This window comes from Asparagus officinalis, chromosome 3, assembly GCF_001876935.1.
Source record: "Asparagus officinalis chromosome 3, Aspof.V1, whole genome shotgun sequence".
NCBI classification, from domain to species: domain Eukaryota; kingdom Viridiplantae; phylum Streptophyta; class Magnoliopsida; order Asparagales; family Asparagaceae; genus Asparagus; species Asparagus officinalis.
The window spans coordinates 38,500,717-38,517,732 of NC_033796.1; the positions used below are offsets into that span (position 1 = coordinate 38,500,717).

The window sequence follows — 17,016 nt, forward strand, 5'->3', positions numbered from 1 at the left end:
AAATGCCTTATTTGATTCTGACAAATTTTTATCTGATACATAATGGTTCATGGGATATCTGACTTTACTTGAAATTTCAGGTTCATAGGTGGGTTTAGGAATACCCCTAGTGAGACGCTCAGGTAATTGCTTTCTAGGTGGTTCAGGTTCCAAAGTCGGAGCATCCTCAGTAGACGATTGGTGTGGTATATTATTTAGCAACTCAGATTCTTCAATCACCTCTTCATTCATAACTTCAGGTTCTGGAATCATAACTTCAGGTTCTGGTTCAACCATCTCTTCACATTCCAATTGATTTTCACCACTTTGCTCTCCATGTAACACATCACTTTGCCTTCCATGTGTCAAAGAGTCATTATTGTCATTTAACTCACTAAATACATTGTTATCAAGGAGTTGATACTCCCCATGAACTTCATAGTCTAGTGTCATTACTTCTCCCTGATGTTTCTCCCCTTGAAGTTCAGATTTAGAAAAATACATGGAGTTCTCATGAAAGATGACATCTACTGTTATAAACATCCGCTTAGTTGGAGGATGATAACACTTGTACCCCTTTTGAGTTGTAGCATACCCAAGAAAGACACATCGCAAAGCTCGGTGAATTTGTTACCACTTAGCCGATTTTTTCTCTCGGCTACACCGTTTTGTTGATGTGTATCAACACAGGTGGTCTAATTAATAATTCAGTGTTCTTCCAAATAATCCTTCAGTTCAGACTTCTGATATTCCCCACCGTTATCACTGCGAAGAACTTGGACATATGCATTATATTGAGTTTTAATGAATCTGTGAAACTTTTGAAACAACAAATTCACTTCACTTTTGGATTTGATGAGCCACAACCATGTCATTCTGGTACAATCGTCAATGAATGTAACAAACCAACGAGAGCCACCCGAAGTTGGAATTTTAGATGGCCCCCATACGTCAGAGTGAACAACCATAAAAGGCAATGGACTTTTGTTTAATATTGATGGAAATGAAGTTCGATGACTCTTTGCAAATTCGCATACATCACAATGAAAATTGGAAACATCGATTCTTTCAAACAAACTAGGAAATAACCTTTTTAAATATCCAAAAGATGCATGTCCCAACCGTTGGTGCTGCAACCAGATTTCTTCTTAGTTCTTTTCCACACTAGAGTCCTTCACTGCCAAGACTTGATTCAACTTGTCTGTAGTTTCTGACTTTAGGTCCAAGTAGTACAGGTTCACTCGCTTAATACCACAACCAATCGTCTGCTTTGTTTGGATGTCCTTAAAGAGACAAAAATTAGGCCAAAAAATTACAATACAAGATAAAGTTGTTGTAGTTTGAGAGACAAATAAGAGCTTGTAGTCTAAGGAAGGAACAACTAAAACAGAGTCCAAGTTTAAAGTATCAGTGAGATTTAAAGACCCTTCTCCAACGATTGGGGCCTCATCACCATTTGCGGTTGAGACAAATTTTTGTAAAGAGGGTTTAACTTTAGCAACCCGTTTAGAATCAAATGTCATATGATTTGTAGCACCTGAATCAATTATCCATGTGTTATTACTAACAGGTGTAGAAACATAAAAAGTCTTACCACCATTACCCACAGTAGCTATCATTGCTGAAGTTGTATCAATCGCATCTTCTTTTGTTTTTTGTTTCAACAGCAGCAACAGTATGTTGAGTCTTCTTCGTATTTCTCTTTCGAGGTGCTCGATTATGATCCCACCAATCTGGATATCCCACAAGTTCATAGCAACGCTCTTTGGTATGTCCAGACTGATTGCAATGGGTACATTTGTAGGTAGATTTTTTAGCACCATTGTTTGTTTTTAGCTTATTTCGACTCACCATGGCTGTAGCTTCAGAGTTTTCAGACTCTCCTTTGAATGTAACACGCCGATTGGCTTCTCGTCGGAAAGCATAACATTCTTCCAGATTTAGGATTGATTCTTTGCGTAGAATATCTCCACGAACCTGTTCGAAACAATCATCAAGTCCAGCAAGGAATATATGCACTCTCAGTCTTTCAATAGACCTTTGGTACGCTTCAACATCATCCGGATCCTTCATGACCACCTTATCTCGATGGTCCAATTCTTGAAAGATTTCAATCAGTTCACCATAATATTCAGAGAGAGACCTTCCATTCTGTTTGGCAATAAATGCCCTTTGATTCAAGGCAAAAATTTGCAACTCGTCACTCCCATCATAAAATGCTTTTGACAAAGCAGTCCAGATTGCATGAGCAGTAGGTACGCGAACATATCGTTTCATAATCTCTGGTGTCATGGACATCAACAGCCACCTCTTAACTTTTTGATTTTCTGCATACCACTTTTCATACCCTTCTTCTGATTCTGCAGGTGGCTTCGGTTTGCCCCGAATATAGGAAAGTTTCTCCCTTTCAACGATATGCATTTCCATCAATTGTCACCAGATATCATAATTCGATTCAGTGAGAATAATGCCGGCATTAAACGCACCTTCAGACTGAACCACAACATGGATGAGATTGTTCTTTGATGTTTCAGTTTGATCACTCATTGTGTATAACAGATTCAAGAACTCAGACTTTTAGAGAGCCTAGGCTCTGATTCCAAGTTAAAAATATGAGAGAATTCAATATTTCTATTTTATTTTTCTTTTCAAAGACTGTACAAGAGTTTATACTATACAATGAGGCGTAAACATAGGACCAAGAATAGAAACTAATTAACACCTAATTTCCTAGCTATAAGTCAGAGATATGATTGCTCCATATTAAGGAAACTAAATATTTCACAACCTGTACAAGAATATTTCAACATACCCGACCATTTGGCAGAGACCCTCCAGCCCATACTTTGCTGGAAAATCTCATCTCTTGCTAACACATATCAATCCACAAGTTTAAACCAACTCTCTTGCTACACATTTATCAATCTATAATCAATTTCAAACACAAATAAACACATATCTTTATATAATTATTACATTTATAACAAATCTTTAACAAAAACGTAACATTTAATTCACTTACTAAAAATCCAACAATAATCAAGTCACAATAGCATTTCAAACATAAACATCATAGCATTTCAAACATAAACATAATATGAAGTATATCAAAATTTAACAAATATTTAGAACTCTCTTTCCTCTCCCTCTCCCTCTCCCTCTGCTTCTTCTTCCTCTCCCCTTCCCTGTTCACCTTCAACATGAGCTCAGATGATCTCAACGTCTGGTTGTGTGTAAACTTGTGAGCGCATGACATCCTCGTCGACTTGAACCTGTTATGAACATCTGGCTTGAGCTTGCTGTGAGCCTTCAACTTCATCATGTGCACGACTTGAGCCTACTCTCGTGTGTCCTCGGACCCGTCGATGCTCGTACCCTATGAGTCGTTTCTCACGTCCATCACGATTCGCATTACGCGTCATTCCAAAAGCAGACTGAATCTTTCCTATGATGAGAACAAACGCGTTCCTTGCCCCTGGCTTGGTAGTCGTCCTCAATGCAACATGTGCAATAGAAGCAACCTCATCGAGTTCTTGTACCTATAAGATAAAAAGCGAAAGATGATTATTAGCAAGTGGATGATAATAAAATAATAATCACAAAATAATTGTATATTTTACCTACACACTTACCAACATTCTCTCAACTGGACCTCTCGGTATGTACTCTTAGGTGCTTTGTTCTTCCGAAATATCCATCGGCGAGTAATCCCCCAATACCACCATAAGTATACATCTAGTTCTAGTGCGTCAATCCTCTCCATTACTACAACATCCTCCCTTAACTCCCAATTCTTAATGTAAGCATGACGAACTATCTCCTAATTTGCATGATGTGCTCCTTTTCGGGGATTTCGCTCTATTCTTTCTACAGTATCTGGAATATGTTGTTTTAATCCAAATTGTCGGAGCACACAGTTAGGCACGTGCATTTTGATAATCTCAAAACATATAATTGGTACTCGAGCACGCCATATATCTTCACATTCTCTGTAAATATCTGATAGTGAAGCTAAAACCAGTTCATAGGGCATCCACTTGACCTATAAAGAATATTATGTAAATTTATATATCAATAACGAATGATGTATTGATTGAATATTTTCAGTCACAAATTGCATGCTATCAATTGGTGCACTATCTTGCTCTTCACCTTCAAAGTTGTTGATTCTTTCATCCTCTTCAATTGTAACGGCCTCATATTTTCATAAGAGACTTTATTGTTCATGACATTTGACGTTCCCCCGAATGAAGGTGCACTTAGATATTGAAATTGAGTCCGCTCCATTTTACTCGAAAAAGAAAGAAAACCATCAGACTCAACTCCTAAATCTAACATGCGTGAGAATTCTCCTAGAGGTTTGAATATTTAGCACGAACTATATGGCAACTTTTCAATAAATAATTCTACAGTTGGTTGCGACTTGCTCAAATTAAACATAATACTCATATGATGATCGTTTGAGATCTCAACTGCGACCGTTCTATCAAAAGTTATGGTCAATTGCATATTATTTTTAGTCAATATTCTCGTGGGTCAATTTTCGTAACTTGATGTAATTCGTTAATCAAGTCACAGTAACTATATGATTCCGAGATCATTAACGGCTTCGTTACCTCTCCGACGTACATTGGCATATTATTCATTACATAATTAATTTTTCCACCATAAGAGCAAGCAATAAAAATCATATTGTTCAACGTATGCGAAAGAAGATTATATCATTTAAATATAAAAAATTTAAAAAAATTTATCAGGGCATTAAATAAGAGAGGAAAACCCAAGATACAAATAATCTCATATAATTTTGATCAAAAACCCTAAACCCCAAAATGAAAATCCTAAACCCTAGAAATGAGCATTTTATGCCCTAGAAGTTTAATTTCAATTACAACAACCAACACACAAAACATTCGAATCACTACAAATATAGTGATTGATAATAAATTTTAAACCCTAGAAATTGGATTTTGATAGAAAACCCTAGATTTTTACATGTTAAAAGAGGAGAAAAGAAATAGAAATTACTCTAGAGATCTTAAGCAAACTTTCACGACGAATTTCGGCCACAAAATAGAGTTGGGAGAAGTTGAAAGACGACTAAACGAGAGAGACCGGAGTTGGAGATGAGAAAAATCACAATTTGGAGGAAGAAATGGGTCCATTCACTATATATAAGGAGGAGGGTACCCACCAGAAATAGTCAGGTTGGGGGGTTGTTGCGAGTCTCTGCCAAATGGTTGGGGTTGAGAACCTTGACCATTTAGACTTTGCGCTTCGAAATGGTCTGAGTTTCTAACTCCGATCATTTTGTGCAATCACTAAATTAGTCGGGGTTTCGAACCCTGACTTGTTTAGTTGCCTAACCACCAAAGGGCTGTAGCTTGTAGGCTATGTCTTAATTAGTCGGAGTTGGCAACCCAACTAACTAGGACCGTGATTTTTTTTAAAACGACCCACTTTCTGACCACGAAGCTGACGTGACGAGAAAGTGAGTCAATTTTGATAAATAACTTTGGATAAGATCGATGTTGGGATTAAAATTTTGAATGATTATATTTTAAAAAATTCTTCAAAGAATAAACTTTTCGTCATCCCTATTATTTGTCCCTTATTATTATTATTTTTTAACATTAAACAAACCTCAAACTTTTATTCCCATGTTGAAGTCGACGACTCCGATCTAGCGCCGTTCTCCTCCTCTCCTCGATCTTCCCCTCAAACCCTAGAAACTCGATGTCATCCGCAGACGAAACGTCAGGCGGCGGATCGAACCCATCATTGGCGGACAAGAAGAAGGAGAAATCTAGGGTTAGCAGGACCTCGCTGATCCTCTGGCACACTCACCAAAACGACGCCTCGGCGGTGAGGAAACTGCTGGAGGAGGATAAGGAGCTCGTGAGGGCGAGGGATTACGATAGCAGGACGCCGCTTCACGTGGCGTCGCTTCACGGTTGGATCGAGGTTGCGAAGTGCTTGCTTGAGTATCGGGCCGATGTCAATGCGCAGGATCGGTGGAAGAATACGGTAAGGATTGTTGAACTGAATGCGGCTGATGTGTTTGATGATATGCTTGTTTGGTGAAATTGCTCAATTTTTTGATTTGTTTATAACATGAGCGTTTGAATTTGGTAATCAATGAGTAATGTACCATGTTATTGGTATAGCTAGTTAGTTACCAGGTTGGGGTTAGTTGGTGAAGCAAATTGTACAGGACAAACGAGCTAAATAGAATTCTAGTTAGTTACCAGGTTGGGGTTAGTTGGTGAAGCAAATTGTACAGGACAAACGAGCTAAATAGAATTCTAATGCTCAAAGAATGCATAGAAAGTATAAAATTATTTGAAATGAAATTCTTTAGAGGTTGGATGGAGTTATAACCTTTAAATTGTGGAGGATAGTAGATGGAACGATCTCTACTTAGCTTTAGAAATCGGAGAAGCGCACATGTTGGTATTGCCATCACCACCTTGAGCTTGTTGTTGGTTATATATGCACATACGTATTATCTTTTATACGCAAAGATGTCGGTTTGTTGAATCAGAAACTAAACGGGTTTATTCTTTGTTGACATTGTGTCTTTATACGCAAAGATGTCGGTTTGTTGAATCAGAAACTAAACGGGTTTATTCTTTGTTGACATTGTGTCGCACTCTTTTTTGTTGAAGAGTAAACAAAATAAGTATACCTAGGTAGACCCTTTGAGGTGGTTTTAGTTTAATTTGTTTCATTGGATACTTCTGAAACCTGCGGAACGTGATTCCTTATTTATCCAGTTTCTGCCTATAAAGTTTATTAGATGTTTTCTAAAATAGTTGATTGAATATTGCAATGGAATGCATATCAATTGCTTGTCAAGTTAATTTGCATAATTTTGAAACTTGTAAAGATAAATATATGGCATGCCATTTTCTTAGGATGAATTGTCTCCCTACAAATAGAATGGCTAATTTTCTGCAAGATATAACACTTACCTCCCCAAGTACAGAGTGGCTAATTTGCTTGGAGATTTAACACTTTGCAGTTTCTGGTTTTGCCCACCCTTGCATTCATTTATCTGATGTTTGATGAATGCTTTGACCGCTCAATGCCTTGTTTTGACCTGCATTTAGATTTAGATCTTTTAGTTTTATAGGAACAGCATGATTTTTCTCAAGTATCATTAGTTCTAGTGGGCTGCACTAATCCTAAAGAATAGATCCTGATGGTTTAGAAACTTAGACCTTCGCAGGTAGCTCAATCAGTGCGGTGAATTTATTGATGGATAAAAATAGAAGTCTTCTGTTCTAAGCGGTTCAATCCTCTCCAGTAGTATAAGAAAGGCTATCCATGGATCAACATTGAAGAGTGCCCATGCAGGGAAAAGTAGCTTTTCTAGATGGTATTAACATGATATCAAATGATCTGTGCTCAACCAGGTATAGCCACCTAGTATGTGCTAGTCTTGTTCTCATGAGCTTTAACATGTTTGCATGTATGAATTATAAAATACAGTTGTTTCCCTTTGAGATCTTTTTTTATAGTGACAAACTTATTTCATTCAGACTTCAAATCATTAAGTACAGTCCCCTTTGAGAACTTTTGGAAGCCCCTTACATCAGAAAATCCAACACCTCATCAAGCATCTAACAATCTCAAATCCATGTCAGGTTCAAATCTTTTTTTTTTTTTTTTGGCTAGAACTTAACGAGGAGATGCTTCCAAATTGTCTCACATATTCCCACTTCACCTTTGATTTCTACATGTGTCCCATTATTCAGTGCAAGCCATGTTGTTCTGGTAGCCATAGCCATAATGATTTGGCATTCTAGGTTATTCTGTTGTATTTTCAAGGCACAAAACTCCAGGTTTCAACCTAATGTTATGAATAAAACGCAACCAAAATCAAGCCTATGAAATTTCAAATTTTGGAAGACAAGTACAGATGCATTTATAATGATGCACCTTCTTTGAAAACAAATAATCACAACAGATCATATATGGTCATGTATCAAACCACTTATTGGTTGTTTCTTCATAATCACATACCTTTTGATTATTTTTCACTCTATGTTAGATGTCCCCTTTACGGTGTTCTTGGCTTAAACTCCCTAGCAGAAATTTTCATATTACGTGTTTCACATTTTCAATGGCGGAGAACATCCTAGTTGCAACTTTCTGCTTAATTTTTTTAATTTAAATTTACCCATTGCAGCCACTAGCTGATGCAGAAGGGGCTAAAAAGCATGGCATGATCGAGTTGTTAAAATCATATGGTGGATTGTCCTATGTAAGTTTCTTATGACTACAGATGGTTTTATATATTCTCCAGATTGATAAAAGTTATGTTCATGTTGAAATCTGCTTTGGTTTACATTATCCAAGGGTTTATTTAATACTCTGGGTGCCTGTGTTCGTATTAATGTATAATTTGACTTATTCAACAGAGTTTGTCAGCTATAAGTGAATTGAAAATGGATATATGCTTCACACATGGAATCATAAAATAAAACCATTGACATATTGTTTCATCTATAATCTGTACAAATTCTAATTGTCGTTTTTTTCCTGTTAATACAACAATCTGTAGGAGTTCATTCTCATATCCAACATTATGTCTATCTGACATAATCTTAACTATGGTTATCAGTTTAAATAATTTTAATTATGATTACCCTTTTTTAGGCTTTACGTACTGGACAACTGTAGAAAGAAAGGGCATCATTTTGTTTAATGTATTTAATATTGAAATGAAAATAAAGAAATTCCTCTTAATTTCAAATATGGAAAGCTTCTCAGAAGGATTAAGTAATAGCAGAGATAGCGACACATATCTATAATTGGATGACACGTCTATAATTGCCTGCATTGTGACGTAGTTGTCCTTCATCTGATCACACTTCATGCATTTGGCACACTGTGAACTTAGAAAAAGTGTATTTTCAAAGATATGATACATGCAGACTGCATAGTCCTCTAGATAAACCAAAGGATGCCTTCTTTAACCCCTTTGATAAGGTTTTTCTCTGATTCTAAATGAGAGTTACCATAAGTTGTTTGATACTAATACGCACATGCGCACACATCAACAATTGCAAAAGAGGATTTAGTGCAGTGACGAGGTTGTTTATATGCTCGGAAGAGAGAATGGAATAGATTTTTGGAATAAACCTCAGCGTGTCCTATGTGGATCCCTTGCAGAAGATGCCAGATAGAATTATTTTACAGTTTGTACTTGGAGAATAAAAAAAGAAAATGGAGACATATTAAAAGTTGAGACATGCCATTTTAATTTTTTTATTTGGAAATAATTTGTATTTTCTGATACCTAGTCTTCAGTTTCGTTTCTGCATCTGGAAGAGGTCCCTCACGTGGAAAATAAATACCCAAAGTCCTGAATGAAGTACCAGAATGCACTTGAAACACTTCAGATTGTGTGGAGGAGGGATCAGAGACTTTGATCTTAAACAAACAACCTGTAATATTTCCTAGAAATCACTGATGAAGTTTGTGTGAGGAAGCTTTGGTCTTTGATCTAGATGTACCAAGTTAAATGAGACCTGCTAAAAGTACCCATATCCAGTGCAGATATAGGTGCCTGTTAAACGTGAACAAATTGGAACCTTGCAATGCCTCCTTTGTGTTGCATATACATCTTGGTTGTCTTTATTCCATTCATAATATGGTATTTACCAGTAGATGCAAGTGAACCAGTTTCTCTGTGCATTACGAAATATTTTATCTTCTATATCTCAACAGCTTATAAGCTGCCAGAGAGGCAGATTTTCAGTTAGTAGTACTCTATTTCATGTATATCTTTTAGATTCCTTTGGACTATCAATTATTTCTTCTTTTACCATTTCCATTGTTCAACATTTTTGAACTGCAATGTGGTAGATGTATTGGATTTGGACCATTTGGTAATTCAGTGCCAGTAACGTTTGAATTCATTTTAATTGAACTGCTCTTTTCTTGTGACCTTAAGCCTTGACCAAGTACCTCTATTTATGACAGGGTCAAAATGGCAGCCATTTCGAACCAAAGCCAGTTTCGCCTCCTCTTCCTAATAAATGTGATTGGGAGATTGAGCCATCCGAGTTGGATTTCTCAACCGCGGTTATTGTTGGGAAGGTTTGTATTTGGATGTGAATTGCTTTTAAATATTTTTCTTTTTGATCATGTGTATCTCGTTCAATATGTGTTGTATAAACTATAATTGAACAAACTCACTAGCTGGGATTCCTTTGTATCTATCAAACTCATAAGAATAGTGGGGTCATGAAGTTCCTTGGTATCTATCAAACTCACGAGAGTAGTGGGTTACGAAATTCCTTTCTATCTATTAAATTTACAATAGTTGAGAGATTCAACTGGATACTAGGTTAAAAAAACTACTTGGTGCTGCAGGGTTCATTTGGTGAGATTGTAAGGGCCTCTTGGCGTGGAACGCCTGTAGCAGTAAAACGCATTCTTCCATCATTATCAGATGATAAATTAGTGATGTAAGTTTATTATATTTATCATGCTTCAGGATACATTATATTCATCTAACTGTTTTTTTTTTTTCAAAACTAAAGTAGGACCATCTACATTTATCAGGAACAATGAGGCAATCCAATATTTGAATAAATGCATATACTAATTGACAGCTGGAAAATCATTTTAATCACACTGCTGACTCACCTTTATACAATTACTCAATGTGTCCAACACAGTTTCCCACTAAGAGTTATTTTCTCGTAAAGTATCATTATCATAGTCTATAGTCAAGATTCAGAATTAGGATATATTAAATTTAGGATCTTCTGGACATACTAAATTTCTTCAATATCTGTAGCTGATGTAATAATAGAAGTAAGAGTAAGGAAGGAGGAGGACAAGAATAAAAGGGTGGCATGGAGGTAAACAAAGATCTACTATTCATGCAAATAACATTTCTTTCTTTATTGACCTTTATTGTTTAAAACCTTAGATATGCTTTTCACAAGGCAAAGAAGATGAAACCTACCCAAATGTTTTCTTTTTTTTGGGGGGGTGGTGGTGGTGGGGGGGGAGGGGAGTTGACATGTTACTATGTTAGTTTCTATAAGGAATGCCAATAGTATAACTAACAAGGACTCCTTTGAGTCCTTAGTCATCCTGAATATCCTAAGGATCTAAAGCACTTTGCATGGTACTCCTTTGGGAAATTTCCATATGGATCCAGTGATTTCTTAAAAGTTAAAACTAGTCATTTAAGATTTTTTGTGTCAGTTTGGTCTGTTTCTTATCTAGAAACAAATACTACTAATTTATTCCAAAATTTTAATTTGCCATACACTACTATTTTGCCTCGTCTCTTAGAAGAGTTATTCAAAGAGGCATACAAACTGTGTAAGTGACAGGTAACCTTATAAATTTGATAAAGTTAGCGAAGTTTGCTGATTGCATCAGTTGCTTCAGTTGTGAAGAACCCACCAATAAGTCTACTATTCTATTCTTTTCATATCTCATTGCCAAGTATCTAGTATTTGGTGAAGTTCATTGCATTGTCAGATAGTGCAAAACGCACCCCCCCCCCCCCCCCCCCCCAAACAACAACAACAACACACACACACAAAGAGAGAGAGAGAACAAACACACGGACACACACGCAAAGAATAACACCATTAGATGTGATTGTGCATTTGAAAATCATCTGCTCCCAAATAACCAAAATGCCTCCTACAGAAAACCCCCTTTCATATCCTTTTAATAATTTTAAATGTAACTTTCAGAAAACCCCTTAACTTGGTCCAACTTAGGGATTTGTTTAATTCAATTGACAATTAATTTAATTTAATTTATTAATTGGTGTTAATTTGAAAGGACATTTTGGTTTTTTTAACCGGTTCATCAAATACTGTTATGGTGGTGGGGCTGGGTTGTTGAAAATTTTGAAAATGTTTGTTGGGAGGTTCTCCTTTTTTTCTTTTTTTTTGGGGGGGTTAACACTCCAAACTTAACAGTGGTTAAGTGACATTTTCAAAGTTTATGGGGATATCTTGAAATTGGCCGAACTTAAAGGGGGTTTTGTGAAATTTGCCCTTTTCATGTAGTTGTGTCCATAAGCATCATGAAAGGTTGGGTTGGTGACAATTTTATTGGAGCGAAATGATGTCAACTTTTATAATTAATGGATGAATGCACATCTGGAGCCAGCCAATAAATCACTGCGAGGGAAAACTACAAAGCAAAAGGGAGGGGAAAATAAAGAAAAGGAGGAAGAAGAAGATATTGCAGGTCGTTTTTGGCATCAAGTTGCCCTGGATTCTAATATCGTTTCAGTTTTCGAAGTGGTCTGATATGCTCCTGAGACAGTTCAGTGTACAACTACAAATCAAAATCGACTTCAATTAACTAATTTAGTTGGAAGAGGAGGCTCAGTGGTTGGGTCGACAACTACAAATCAAAATCGACTTCAATTAACTAATTTAGTTGGAAGAGGAGGCTCAGTGGTTGGGTCGATTCGGTCCTAGTATGAAACGGCAAGAATAGGTGTGATGAGTAACATAGGTTCAGGAATGAATTTTTGTTGGTATGCCGTGAAGTATCTGTAAATATGATTTGGGATTGATGCAGCGTAGAGCATGTCTTTACATTTCATGAACCTTTCCATGATAGAAGAAAAAGGCGATGAAGGTGATGGGGGTGACAAAAGCTGATTTGATCTAGAATCAAGATGACTATGAAGGCACGGGACAGCAAGGACATAACATGGTAGATTCCAAGAGTAGGATTCAGGGAAAAATTAATGTGGTATAAGGAGTTCTGATGCAAGGACGAGGCACGCAGAAGGATGCAATACGTGTATAACAACTTGCAGTTTCTTAAAATTTAGTGTCAAGCAACATGATAATTTATTATGCTTGTATTAGAAAAAGCTTTGTAATGCCTTGTTAAAACATTGTTTTTGTGTAAACAATGCAGAGAATCTTCACTTATATTTCAGTAAAAAATTATTCCAGTGTGAACAATTTTATTGAACTAAAAAAATCTTTTCAAGAGGTAAACATATTTATATTATTCAGACAGACTGATGGTATTATAGATTACTACAATTTATTATTTTCTAACTTTCTTTCGTATCCGAAGGACTACTTATATAATATTTTTTTCTGAATTAACTAGCATAAAGACCAAAATAGTTGGCCGAACCCTTAACTAAATGAAAGCCATACAAAGTAAAGGCCATTACACTGCTAACGCAGATATGCCAATACAATGGCGCTTCTGGCTTCAGCGTAATTGAAATCAAGTTCTGCTTTAAATATAATTTTCTTGTCTTTTAATTTTTTCATTAAATCCTGACCGCTCAAATTATAATGTGAATTATCTTGTTATTGTAGAACATTGTACCTATTGTAATATTTCCTACTGCTTTGGTATGTTCAGTTTATTCATTGTCATTTCATTTTGAAAAACCAAGCATGGAGCTAAATATGTACTACCTTACTTATACTATAGGAAATTTAATCTATTTATATGCCAACTTATCTATTTTTATTCTGATTCAGCCAGGACTTCAGGCACGAGGTCAATTTGCTAGTGAAGTTGAGGCATCCAAATATTGTTCAATTCCTTGGAGCAGTAACAGATAGGAAACCTTTAATGCTAATTACAGAATTCCTGCGTGGAGTATGAATTCTGATCCCTATTCAACCTAGTTCGTTGTAGTCAGAAGAAACATACTTCTAAACATGTCTTCACCACTGAACACGATTTGTTTTTAGGGCGACCTTCATCAGTTCCTAAAGGAGAAGGGTTCACTGAGTCCTTCAACAGCTGTCAATTTTGCACTAGACATTGCTAGGTATTAATGGGTGAAATCTTCAAATAAATGTTTGGTTTCTCATCACTTTATGCTTCACATTATAAGTATATGACTGATTTTGAGAATTCAAAGTTATAATTGTATATCACTGGATTGAACTTTTTTAGCCTTTTGCCTATAGTTGATGTCTACCCTACATAATTGCATGTTTAAGTCCATAGTATATTTCCATATTCACAGTCATAGTGGAACCTGTTGCAAGTGATAGGTTCCGATATGACATGCTGCAAGTGATAGGCTCTATTATGACATGATTATTATTCTTTTTCAAAATTAAAAAATATGGTCAATAAAAGGAAGTTTGGAAGTGAGAAAATGTGAGAATATAAGAACTATTTGCTATATGTTTCAGATTTTCTTAGTTCCTTGCGCTTCTTTTTCATCAGAGAATATATGGGATATTGTGAATCAAATGAAATCAAGCAAAGCTTTGCTGAACTCAGCATACAAAAATAATTTTGTGTCTAGGAGAAGAAGTAAAATCATTCAAGTTTAAACTTTATAACCATATTTGTCATTGATGTATACTTGTCATTATCTTTTTAGATTAACTTTATTAAAATTTAATTTATTCTAAGGTGATATTTATTCCCCACGTCCTTTTATTTTTGACTAAGCTACCTATCATCTTGAGTCAGCTCTAGCATCTGTGCAATGGTTAGTATGGGCATTAATATATTGGTATTGCTGTCCAACACGTGTAAAATGCTGACACATTGGTCATTTTTAAATAAAAGAAAAAGATGTGAAAGCATGTTGGCTTAAAAAAATCATTTTCATCTCAAGCATGATGACGTCTTCTCTGGCCTATGTAAATGGAAACAACTCTTTCACATATATTACATCTTTCACACGATAGACCTCTTAATGGACGTGTATTAGATCACATATGGAATTGTACTTTTAGATATCTATTTTTGGTTTGCAATCAGTATCCATTTGCAAGGTGTATTTTGTTTCTCGTCCTACTTTTGCAAAACATTTCCTGCCAAAAAGTGTAGGTTTATGATCAGTATCTATTCAGTGAGGTCTTTTTTTAGTCTTGATATGACTTGTTATAAAGCACTTCCAAGCACTTCCAAATGGACTTGTTATAAAGAACAGTATCTGTAAACTACTTCAACATGAATAGCAAGTGGCTTAAACTTTTACCATTCAATCCTAGATAGTCTTTAGTTGATAATGTTGTTTCCTTTGGAATTAATTTTGATGACCAATTATAAACTTTGAGTTTGTCCTAAAACTGAAGTTCTCATTTCTGTTTTTTTTTCTTATTTATTTTCACGAGTATACAGGGGAATGGCATATCTTCATAACGAGCCGAATGTTATAATTCATCGTGATCTAAAGCCAAGGTAACTTGAACTGCTAATTTTCATTTCATTTTGATATGAATAAACTTCAATTGCTAGTTTTTATTTGATGTTGATGTGAAAAGTTCATTTGGTAAAAATTTCTTTCAGGAACGTCCTTTTGGTGAACTCGAATGCTGATCATTTGAAGGTTGGAGATTTTGGGTTAAGCAAGCTTATTAAAGTCCAAAACTCCCATGATGTATATAAAATGACTGGAGAGACTGGAAGTTGTGAGTATAAAATATATTTCCTTCAAAAGAAAAATGAGTGTTGCACTTTAAACTAATTGTTATTTCTTTCTGAGAACGAAAGACCGATACATGGCACCAGAAGTATTCAGACACAGGAAATATGACAAGAAAGTTGATGTCTTCTCATTTGCCATGATATTGTATGAGGTAGTTTGATTTTTCTAATAGCATTCCAGTTTATCATGTAGGTTACAATGCTTGTTGACTCATTCGTTATATTTAATTTTAGATGCTTGAAGGAGACCCTCCATTAGCAAACTATGAACCTTATGAAGCTGCTAAGTATGTTTCAGAGGGGCACCGGCCAACATTTCGTGCAAAAGGATTTATTACTGAATTGAGGGAGTGAGTAGAAGTTAGCTATAATTATTTTCACCTTCCAGAGTGGTGTTATTTTACCTCTGTCATGCTTTCTTAATACCTTTCTGCTGAAAAAAGCATGTCTTGTGACTGTTGTTTCTTTCTCGTTTGATGTGCGTGCATCTGGTTCCATTTCAGTCTTAGTCAAGAAAAACTTAACCTAAACAGTCGCGTTTGTGTATTTAATTGCATAGCCTTGTTTGTTGCTGATCTCTCTTAGGTTGACGGATCAGTGTTGGTCTCAAGATATGCACCAGAGGCCTTCTTTTATTGAGATTCTCAGGAGGCTAGAGAAAATCAAGGAAAACCTGTCACCAGATCATCACTGGCACCTATTTCCTCAGTAGTAGCCAGTTTCATTGCTCAATGCCTCTCCTGCATGAACTCCACAACACTTGTATAATTGGATATAACCGCTTGCTTCTTAATCATGAAGTGATTAGAAAGCTGAAAGTTGCAGATATTATCGCTCTCTTGTTTGTTGTTGGAGATGATAGACCATATAGCACGAAAGCAACTCCTCATATGTGCGCGTGCAATATTTGTTGTATAGTTATCTGTTGATTAGGACACTTTTTTAAAACCTCTTTCTGCAGTTTATAGTCTGGAGCATCATATTTAACTATGTTTTGTAATGATTTGACTTATAGGTAAGTTTGATTTATGTAGGAAAGCTGCTGTTGCTCCTGGCATATGCCTGCTGTGGATGGAAATGTTGAGTTGTGAATTCTTTTTCATTTTCCCTGTAATAAGAGCAATACAAACTGAGTTGTACCTTTGAAAAATGGAAATATAGTTAAAGTTTATTATATATTATGTGTTACCCCCCCCCCCCCCGCCCCTAGCCGCGCCAGCCCCCCCCCCCCCACCCCCCCCCCCGAGCCCCCCCCTCCCCCCCTCCCCCAGCCCAACGCCCGAGACCCCCCCCCCCGTTGCCACGCCTCGCCCCCATCGCCCCGCCGCCCCTCCACCCTCCCCGTCTCTCCCGCCCCCCTCCTCCCGCCGACCGGTCATCGGCGAGCACCCCGAGCCCCCCCGCCCCCCCACCCCCCCCCCCCCCGCTCCCACCCGCCCCCCCCCCCGCCCCTGACCCAGATTTGCCCCCCCCTCCCCCCTCCCAACCCCCCCCACCCAACCAAGCAAGAAACAAAAGTTTAACCCGCCGCCTACCCACGGCAAACACACAGGCAAACAGATATGCAAAATAATACATAGCTGGTATGTTAACTCTTTAGGTTCT

General features: G+C 36.8%; 1 protein-coding gene across 1 annotated transcript; it reads left to right on the plus strand.

The window, feature by feature from the left end:
- LOC109833852 (serine/threonine-protein kinase STY8) lies at positions 5,597 to 16,449 on the plus strand. Its single transcript, XM_020401677.1, has 11 exons — positions 5,597 to 6,006; positions 8,174 to 8,248; positions 9,973 to 10,089; positions 10,366 to 10,460; positions 13,494 to 13,614; positions 13,710 to 13,789; positions 15,106 to 15,165; positions 15,274 to 15,395; positions 15,478 to 15,563; positions 15,646 to 15,761; positions 15,997 to 16,449. Exons 1-11 carry the CDS (start codon positions 5,716 to 5,718, stop codon positions 16,121 to 16,123), a joined length of 1,290 nt encoding a protein of 429 aa, XP_020257266.1. The 5' UTR covers positions 5,597 to 5,715; the 3' UTR covers positions 16,124 to 16,449.

Bases quoted from the DNA above. Each gene is read 5' to 3' on its own strand.
- LOC109833852 (XM_020401677.1), top strand. From the start codon at position 5,716: ATGTCATCCGCAGACGAAACGTCAGGCGGCGGATCGAACCCATCATTG. The intron at 6,007-8,173 runs GTAAGGATTGTT...TACCCATTGCAG, and splicing joins AGGATCGGTGGAAGAATACG to CCACTAGCTGATGCAGAAGG. The intron at 15,166-15,273 runs GTAACTTGAACT...AATTTCTTTCAG, and splicing joins CATCGTGATCTAAAGCCAAG to GAACGTCCTTTTGGTGAACT.